The 10,557-nt window shown below is 40.2% G+C and overlaps 1 protein-coding gene across 1 annotated transcript; it reads right to left on the reverse strand.

Annotated features, from left to right (window-relative positions):
• LOC107614066 lies at positions 8,957 to 10,129 on the reverse strand. Its single transcript, XM_016316295.1, has one exon. It carries the CDS (start codon positions 10,127 to 10,129, stop codon positions 8,957 to 8,959), a length of 1,173 nt encoding a protein of 390 aa, XP_016171781.1.

A 10,557-nucleotide genomic window follows, 5' to 3' on the forward strand; every position in this document is an offset into this window, starting at 1 on the left:
TGAGCGGTTAAAGTCGTGGTCCAAAAGCAAAAAGAGTGTGCTTAAGAGCTCTGGACACCTCTAATTGGGGACTCTAGCAAAGCTGAGTCACAATCTGAAAAGGTTCACCCAGTTATGTGTCTGTGGTATTTATGTATCGGGTGGTAATACTGGAAGACAAAATGCTTTAGGTCACGGCCAAGACTCATAAAGTAGCTGTGTTCAAGAATCAACATACTTAACTAGGAGAATCAATAACACTATCTGGATTCTGAGTTCCTATAGAAGCCAATCATTTTGAACTTCAAAGGATAAAGTGGGATGGCAAAACTGTTCAGAAGCAAAAAGCTAAAAGCCCCGCTCATCTAATTAATACTAATCTTCATAGATATTTTTGGAATTCATTGTATATTCTCTTCTTTTTATCCTATTTGATTTTCAGTTGCCTGGGGACAAGCAACAATTTAAGTTTGGTATTGTGATGAGCGGATAATTTATACGCTTTTGGCATTGTTTTTAGTATGTTTTTAGTATATTTTAGTCAGTTTTTATTATGCTTTTATTAGTTTTTATTTAAAAATTACATTTCTTGAATTTACTATGAGTTTGTGTGTTTTTCTGTGATTTCAGGTATTTTCTGGCTGAAATTGAGGGACCTGAGCAAAAATTTGATTCAGAGGCTAAAAAAGGACTGCAGATGCTGTTGGATTCTGACCTCCCTGCACTCGAAGATGATTTTCTGGAGCTACAGAAACCCAATTGGCACGCTCTCAATTGCGTTGGAAAGTAGACATCCTGGGCTTTCCAGCAATATATAATAGTTCATACTTTTTTCAAGATTTGATGGCCCAAACCGGCGTTCCAAGTCAGCTTAAGAATTCTGGCATCAAAACGCCAGAACTGGCACAAAAGCTGGAGTTAAACGCCCAAACTGGCACAAAAGCTGGCGTTTAACTCCAAGAAAAGTCTCTACATGTGAAAGCTTCAATGCTCAGCCCAAGCACACACCAAGTGGGCCCGAAAGAAGATTTCTGCATTAATTACTTATTTCTGTAAACCCTAGGCTACTAGTTCTCTATAAATAGGACCTTTTACTATTGTATTTTCATCTTGGTTCTTCAGGTTCCCTCTCTGGGGCCAAAGCCAATGACCACCATTATCACTTTTGTATTTTCAATGGTGGAGTTTCTACACACCATAGATTAAGGTGTGGAGCTCTGTTTTTCTTCCTGAATTAATGCAAAGTACTACTGTTTTTCTATTCAATTCACGCCTACTTCTTCTCTAAGATATTCATTCGCACACAAGAACATGATGAATGTGATGATTATGTGACACTTATCACCATTCTCACCTATGAACGCGTGTCTGACAACCACTTCCGTTCTACATGCAAACAAGCTTGAATGTGTATCTCTTGGATTTCTAATCTAAGATTAGAACCTTCGTGGTATAGGCTAGAATTATTGGCGGTCATTCTTGAGATCCGGAAAGTCTAAACCTTGTCTGTGGTATTCCGAGTAGGATCTGGGAAGGGATGACTGTGACGAACTTCAAACTCGCGAGTGTTGGGCGTGTGACAGACGCAAAAGGATCAATGGATCCTATTCCAACATGATCGAGAACCGACAGATGATTAGCCGTGCGGTGACAGCGTGCGTAGAACATTTTCACTGAGAGGAGGGGAAGTAACCATTGAGAACGGTGATGCCCAACATAAAGCTTGCCATGGAAAGGAGTATGAATGATTGGAAGAAGGCAATAGGAAAACAGAGGTTCAGAAGGAACAAAGCATCTTTATACGCTTATCTGAAATTCCTACCAATGAATTACATAAGTATCTCTATCTCTATCTTTATTTTATGTTTTATTTATCTTTAATTATCAATTCTCCATAACCATTTGAATCCGCCTGACTGAGATTTACAAGATGACCATAGCTTGCTTCAAGCCGACAGTCTTCGTGGGATCGACCCTTACTCACGTAAGGTATTACTTGGACGACCCAGTGCACTTGCTGGTTAGTTGTGCGGAATTGTGACAAAGTGTGATTCATGTTTGAGAGCTCCAAGTCTTTGGCACCATTGTTGATGATCACAATTTCGTGCACCAGCAGGCAACTCAAGCTTATAAGCTACTGAACTCAACTTCTGACAGATTTTAAATGGCCCAAAATATTTCATACCCAGCTTCTGGTGTTTTCTCAAAGCTGCGGAATGCTGGCGATACGGTTGCAACTTAACTAACACCAATTCACCTTCTGCCAACTCTGAATCCCTTCGATTTCTATCTGCATATGTCTTCATAAATTGCTGTGATCTAGTCATATTAGTCTTTAGTTGTTCCAACAGTTTGTCGCGCACTATCAGCAACTCTTGTAATGAAGGTTCATCCAGCGGGGAAAGCTCGTAGCGAATAAGAGAGGGGGGGTCCCTACCAAATAGAGCTTTATAAGGAGACATATTTATGCTGCTGTGAAAAGAAGTATTGTACCAATACTGTGCCCACAGAAGCATCTCAAACCATTTCCATGGATTGTCAAAACAATAGCACCTCAAGTACATCTCTAGAGTCTTGTTAAGCACCTCACTTTGACCATCGGTCTCAGGATGATATGCAGAACTCATCGCTAAGGTTGTGCCTTGCAGCTTGAACAATTGTTGCCAAAACTTGCTAATAAAGACCTTATCCCGATCGGAGACGATGGATTTAGGGAACCCATGCAACTTAACCACATTAGTGACGAAAACCTCTGCTACAATACGACTGTTAAAGTCATATTTCAAAGGTAGGAAGTGGGCAAACTTGGTGAGTCTATCTATGACTACCATGATAACAAAGAATCCATGTGATGGAGGCAAGGCAGTAATAAAATCCATACAAATATCATCCCACACTTGAGCAGGGACTGGTAAGGGCTTCAGCAACCCTGCCGGCAATTTAGTTTCATTTTTTGCTTGCTGACAAATGGAACAGCACATAACATAGTTCTTGATATCCTTCTGCATATTGGGCCAATAAAAATTAGAGCAAATACACTCCACTGTCTTTGCAATGCCCGAATGACCACCAATGGAGCTATCATAGTACTCCTTTAAAATAATGTTTTTTAGGTTACTCGTAGAGGGTACAACCACTCTATTTCATCATAAAAGAATCCCATTTCGACAAATGTAGTTGCTGTCCTGCATGTTGTTATTAAGGCACCTTTGCTTAATGGAATTCCAATGTTCATCCTGCTCAATATCATTTTGTAAGAGTTGCAGCCACTCTAATTTCAGTGACGACCAAGCAGCAAAGAAACTTCGAGAAAGCGCATCCGTAACAACATTCTCTTTGCCCGATGTGTACTGAATTTCAAAATCATAACCAAGTAATTTGTGCAACCATTTCTGCTGTTCAGGTGTGTGTAAATTCTGGGTCAATAATGCCTTAAGGCTTTGCTGATCTGTTTTGATAATGAATCGCTTACCCAACAGGTAGTGCTGGAACTTGGCTACGGCCTCTGTGATCGCATAAATTCTCTAGTATACGTTGACTGACGCTGCATCGTAGGAACCAATTTCTTAGAGAAATAAGCAATTGGATACTTCCCTTGGGACAGAACTGCTCCAATCCCCACGCCTGAAGCATCACATTCAATTACAAATGGTAACAAAAAATTCGGTAGTGCCAGGACAGGTTTAGAAGTAACAGCAGCTTTGAGTTCCTGCAATGCTCTTTCAGCCTTATCACTCCACTGAAAACTGTCCTTTTTTAATAAATCAGTGAGGGGGGCTGCCATAGAAGCGTAACCTTTGATGAATCGTCGATAATACCCCGTAAGGCCCAAGAATCCGCGTAACTGCTTCAGATTCTGTGGCTGCTGCCAATCCAAGATCGCCTGCACCTTGTCCTTCTCCATATGGACACCATTACCCAAGATCGTGTGGCCTAAGTAATCAATCTCTGTCACACCAAATAAACATTTTGACAACTTGGCAAATAAAGTTTCCCTTTGCAGCACTTGCAATACTGTCTCAAGGTGCTGGAGATGAGAATTCCAGGAAGGACTATAAACAAGAATATCATCGAAAAACACTAAAACAAACTTTCGCAAGTAAGGGCGGAAAACGTCATTCATTAGGCCTTGAAATGTAGCTGGCGCATTCGTCAATCCAAATGGCATTACTAGCCATTCATAGTGCCCTTGGTGGGTCCTAAATGCCGTCTTGTATCTATCCGCAAGATGCACCAAGATTTGATGATAACCAGACTTTAAGTCCAATTTAGAAAACACAGTAGCACCAAACAGTTTATCCAAGAGTTCATCAACAGTTGGTATCGGAAAGCAGTCCTTAGTAGTGATGTTATTCAAAGCCCTAAATCCGTACAAAATCGCCAAGTTCTATCTTTCTTTTTAACTAATAATATCGGAGAAGAAAAAGGACTCTTACTAGGTCGAATGATGCCGTCATCCAACATTTGCTGCACCATCTCTTCAATTTGGGCCTTTTGACTGTGTGGGTAGCGATATAGATAAACTTTAACTGGAGTGGCTTCTGCAACTAGAGGAATGCAATGATCGTGGTCCCTCTACGGTGGTAGGCCAGTAGGTTGAGCAAACACCTTCGAATAAGACTGCAGTAATGCAGCCAAATCTGGCCTGATATCCTGGGGTTAGGGGTGTCCGCGGATCGGATCGGATCGGATATGGCCGAAAATTGATCCGATCCGCACAATTTTCATCGGATCGGATCGGATATGATATCCGCACTTTTTAGTGCCGGATCCGATCCGATCCGATCCGCACATTTGCGGATCGGATCGGATCGGATATATCCGCATAATTAAACCTTCTCTTTTTAATCATATTTCTATGTAAAAGAATTCAATAAAAATATTTCTTTCATACTTTTAAACTTATTTATTCCTAAAATATTTTTAATCAAACTATCTCTAAATAACAAAAATAAAATAATACAATATATGAATAATAATTACTAACTAAAACATACAAACAAGTAAATATAATACCAAACATATATATTTATTTATTTTTTAATTATTATAGTGCGGATCTGCGGATCCGCGGATCGGATACGCGGATGTAGAGTAGATATCCGCGATCCGATCCACAAAGGGTGCAGATCGGATCGTATCCGCAATTTTCGGATCGGATGCGGATATTTACCGCGGATCTGCGGATACGATCCGATCCATGGACACCCCTACCTGGGGTAGTTGCACAGAATCACCACCTGTAGCTGTTGTCTTATGAACTTGAATGGTAAATGCTTCAGCAATTGCATTGGTGTGGACCATTCGCTTAATATGATGGAATTGAGCCGGAGCTGGCATGTGAGATTTGTCCCCAAAAACTGTCACAAACTTTCCATCATGAAGAAACCTGATAAATGAAGAATCATAGTCGACGATATGGGCCTTTAATGTTTTTAACCAAGTCGTGCCAATAACCAAATCACCGCCGGCAACATGTAGTACATAAACTTTAGGAATATCCACCTTAATACATTGCATTGTTACCTCCAAAGTAGGAATACACCCCTCCACTGTCATCATATCAAAATTACCCACCATAACTCTAAACCCAGGTGCTGGCTGCACTGGTAAGTTCAAAAATTGGGCGATTCTGGGTTGTATGAAACTGTGGGAACTCCCACCATCAATCAAAGCTTGGATTTCCACCCCATTAATGAATGCTTTGATGCGAATAGTAGCGGGGCCAGAATTGCCATTCATTGCATTGTAAGACAGATGGTGATCAACCACCTGCTGATCCAATTGTGGCAACAACTCTGGAACTGTAGCAATAGCAGTCATAGGTTCCTCTATAGCCTGTTCCTCATCCTCCTCCAGCTGAAGCAACATCAAATGCTTATGTGGGCATTTGTGGCCAGGAAAAAAATTTTCATCACACCAATAGCACAGACCTTTATCGCGTCTATTTTGAATCTCAGCTGAAGTGAGTCGCTTGACTTGGTTACGATTGGGGTTTGGTAGAGTTCTCAGAGGCGGTGTAGGTAATAGAGGTGGTAAAGGTTGTCTGGGTGGGGTTCTGTTGGAAGTGTTTGAGGTTTGTGGTTGGAGTGGCGGACGAGAGATTGATGGACCATGTGATGGTTTAGTGTTGGTGGCAAATTTATCCTCGTAGAGGCGAGCTAAACTGATAGCTCTCATTAATGAAGGAGGGCACTGTGCTTTAACTTCTCGTCGCACATCAGGTTTCAACCCACTGATGAAGCAGTCCCGTAGGGCATCCGGGGGCTCGACGTTGGTGTGATTTTCCAGAGCCACAAATTCAGAACAGTATTCAGTAACCGAGCCACTCTGCTGCAGCTTAAACAAAATCTCGCGAGGAGATTCGAACATAGAAGGCCCAAACTCAATTTCAATCGCTCGTTTCAGCTGATTCCAAGAGCGAAATGGTGCGGTACATTGCGACATTTGAAACCAAGGTATCGCCATCCCTGACATGTGAATCGCGGCAATCCCGATTTGTTCCTCCTCTGGCACACGGTAAAATTCAAAGTACTAATCAACAGAGAATATCCATCCCAATGCGTCTGTGCCATCGAACTTGGGAAGATCAAAGTTCATCCTACGATGCGGTTGCGCATTCCGAGTATGTTCATAACTCGAGCTCGACCCATGAGGCGGATGCTAATGCGTAGAGGATTCCTGGTTAATGAGTTGTGCGATGGAGGCCTGGATAGCATCGAACTTGGAGTTAGACAACTCAGTAGCGCGGGCTCGCTCCGCACGGGTTTCGTCTATCACATCCTCTAACATCTGAAATAATTTTTTTTATGTCAGCCTCCATGCCCTTCATACGTGTGTTATCCGCGACTGCCATGGTCAATGAAAGCACCAAATGGTAGGGTATGATGCAACTGACTTTTATGATGACTTAAAAAAAAGAAATGAAAGTACAGTAATGGAAAAGGGTTCTGCAGCTCTTCAATGAAATAGTACAGAAAGGAACTATTAAAAGGTAGTCATTGTAAAAGTAAGCAAAAGATAATAAAGCGGTATAATAATCGAGGAGAATCGCAGGATAGCTTCCAAGATTCAGCAATGTCCTGGGAAAGGGAGAAAGAAAATTCAGAATGATTTCAGAGAAGGTACACAGAGAGAGGTTCAGAGAGAGTCAGAGAAAGTAAGAGAGAGATGACCAATTACCACAAGTTCCTTACCCAACAAACTCCTCCAGCCTCCTATTAAAAGTTCTTTCTCTCTTGCCTTTTCTCACTTCCTGAATTGGTGGATTTTGCGCCATCTGTCCACTCTGCATAACTAACTCCTTTTCTTCATTGAGTGCCAGCTGCTCCTCATTGTTGGAGACTAATTCATCATTAAAGTAAGGATTTGAAATTTTAAATCAGCAAAACCAAGGATTTGAAATTTTAAATCAGCAAAACAAAGAAATTCATCATTAAAGACTAATTCATCATTAAAGATGAATGTGGAGGAAAAACAGTTATTGCTATCTGAAATTTTAAATCAGCAAAACCAAGGATTTGAAAACATCAGACTAGAAAGCCATGATGCTTCATTTCTTGAAAGCAATAAATTCGGATCTGTGTCTACTTCAAGTTTGTACCATTAATATGAAAGTAAAATGGCGGCTCTGATAAGGAAAAATGGAATTCTAGAGGGACAACTGGCGGCTTCCCTCGCAAACAAAGAAGCCGCAGAGAAAAGCTTAGCATCTGCTATTAAAAGCCGGAACGAAATGGAGACAAAACTAGGCGAGGCACTGAAGGAGATGGAATCACTGAGAGAAAAGCTGGGGGGTTTAGAGTTAGCACAAGAGGAGGCTAACAACCTATCAAGCATGGTCCATTCGGATAATGTACGGCTCGAACACGATGTGGCCTTCTTCAAGGCTGTTTGGTAGCGTTTGTTTTGAGGTACTAAGATAGAGACTGGGAGACTGAAACTCAGTATCATGTTTGTTGGTTCAAAGACTGGTATTAAATTTTCTGTCTCTGTCCCTAAAATTTCAGTATTTCAGTACCTCCAGAATGTAGGAACACAGGAGACTAAAATTTTTAGAGATGGAGACTGAAACTTTAATAACATTTTATACCTAAAATATCCTCATTTCAATTAATTAATTCCAATTTTACCTTTTGTACAAATTAAATTAGAGTTTTATTCTTATTTTAATTTCTATCTCCCACTTTGCACCAAACAGAATACTGAGATTTATTTCAATCTCTGTCTCTTAGTTTCTATCTCTCAGTCTCAGTCTTTCCGTCTCTGTCTCTCCACCAAACGTTTAGATGATACACAAAAGGTACATAACATTAACACACTTTGATGGAAAAAAGCACTTGGATCAATCATTTTATACAATAATGTAATCGGCTGATTGAGTTTTTGTTGTAGGAGCTGCACTCAACCAGAGGTGTGATTGCTGGAGAGAGAGCCAGGGCATTCCAACTACAGGTATAAATAATAAATATAACTATTTGTATTGATTACTAGCCTTAGCTGTATCATTCATAACATCACTTTCTTGTTGTACACAGTATGAAGTATTTCATCTCAAACAGAGATTGCAATCAGTGGAGAATCGAGAACCTACTCCAAGGAAACCTTTTGATCTGCAGTGAAGTGAAGTGGGTAGTTGAAGAGTAGTTACTAATAACCATTTAAATCAGTTAATGTGATCTTTATTTATTTATTTATTTTTTAACAATTTGTGATCCAGTGATATAGTGGGTAATGGTAACTGCCATTATGTTAATGTGAATAAACTAACAGGCAGAGGAACGTAAAAATGGTATTTGTCTTTTTCTCTTATTTTATTTAACTAAATCTAATTCCAGTTGCCACCTTAAAAGTTCTGATATTGTTTATTGCTCCTGAACATTGAAAAATTAATGAACTAAACCAGCAAAATGAATGCAAATATCAAAAGAGAACTCATAGGCAACTAGACTGAAATTCAAAAAGGAATCCACAAAACTCAAGACATCAATTTACTATCCATTACTGCAAGATTCATTTTCTCATGATACAGCTTCAATAAGTCGGGAGCATGATCCTTAGCACGATTAACATACTTCTTAAAGAAATCCCCTTCAGAAACATAATATGCAGAAACATGCCTGCCACTCTTAATGACACCATTGGAGATAAGAATCTTCATGACAGCAGCCCTCGGAAATACCCTTTTGTCCAAATCCAGCGAGAGAAGAACCGGATTATTGGTTACTTCAGCAGGCTCCCAACCGAGTTCTTTGACAAACAATCCAATGCAGTCCTCAATTTTCTGCACAGATTTCAGCATACAGAAAGGGTGCTTCACAAAAGCCTCACGAATGTTGTCATCAGTTAATCCAAAACTCTTGTACAACTCAACTTTCTTATCCCACATGGACTTTGGAAGAAACTTAGCATATAATGCAGGAACAAAATTAGACTTGTTGGGATCAACCCCCATTTTAATGACTTCATCTATTATACTCTTAAGGCGAACTTCAGAAGTGTATAGAATCAACCAAGGCCACTGGCGAATTAGCCATGACATGCTTATCTCACGGGCTCCTAAATCAACCAACATGTTAATATTTCGAAGCGTCCTAGAACAAGTTAAAATTTGGCCAGCGCGTAAGATAGAAGCAACGGTCCTTTCTTCAGAACGAATGAAATTGTTCAACAAATCGAAAGTGGGGATCAGGTGTTTCTCTAAGCTTCTTTTCAAGATTAGAGGGTTGAGCTCGATGAGGCGGGCAAGTTGGGATTTTGAAGCACCTTTGGAGATGAGGAACTGGAGCTTGGGCAAGATGGTCTCTTTGGGTTTGCTGACGAGAAGCTGGGGCGATCTCCGAATGACATTGTGAATCTGCAAATCTGAGAAACCGAAGCTCCTGAAGAGTGCGATGACTGAGTCGGGTTTCTCGGGACTCTTTAAAAGGACGTATTTCGAAGTATGAAGAGCGGAATCTGGGAGGAACCCACAATTTTCCACGAGGTAATTCACCGTAAAGGATTGTTTTTCCAGGGTTTTTGTGGCTGTGGCGTAATTGGGAGCAGGGAATGGGGAAGATGGTGAAGGAATCAGAAATGAGGTTGATGGGGTTCTTGTTATGACAGTAAGGTGGTACAAGAACAGGTTTTTGAGACAAGATCCCCGCATGAGTTCTAATTTTTTTTTGACAGATCGATGGGTGAGTAAGATGGGAGAAGAGATAAACCCTATATTGGGGGGATTCAGGAGGAGAAGAAAAACGAATTATTAAGACGGGCTCGACCTAATAGTAAAATCTATTTAATATACTAAAAAAAAATGAGGTGTTAATTTTTTGTGAATTTTTTTTTAAATGAAAGCTGTTATGACATACAAGAACAGGTTTTTGAGACAAGATCCCCGCATGAGTTCTAATTTTTTTTTGACAGATCGATGGGTGAGTAAGATGGGAGAAGAGATAAACCCTATATTGGGGGGATTCAGGAGGAGAAGAAAAACGAGAAAAACGAACGGGCTCGACCTAATAGTAAAATCTATTTAATATACTAAAAAAAAATGAGGTGTTAATTTTTTGTGAATTTTTTTTTAAATGAAAG

Source organism: Arachis ipaensis, chromosome B01 (genome assembly GCF_000816755.2).
Source record: "Arachis ipaensis cultivar K30076 chromosome B01, Araip1.1, whole genome shotgun sequence".
NCBI lineage: Eukaryota > Viridiplantae > Streptophyta > Magnoliopsida > Fabales > Fabaceae > Arachis > Arachis ipaensis.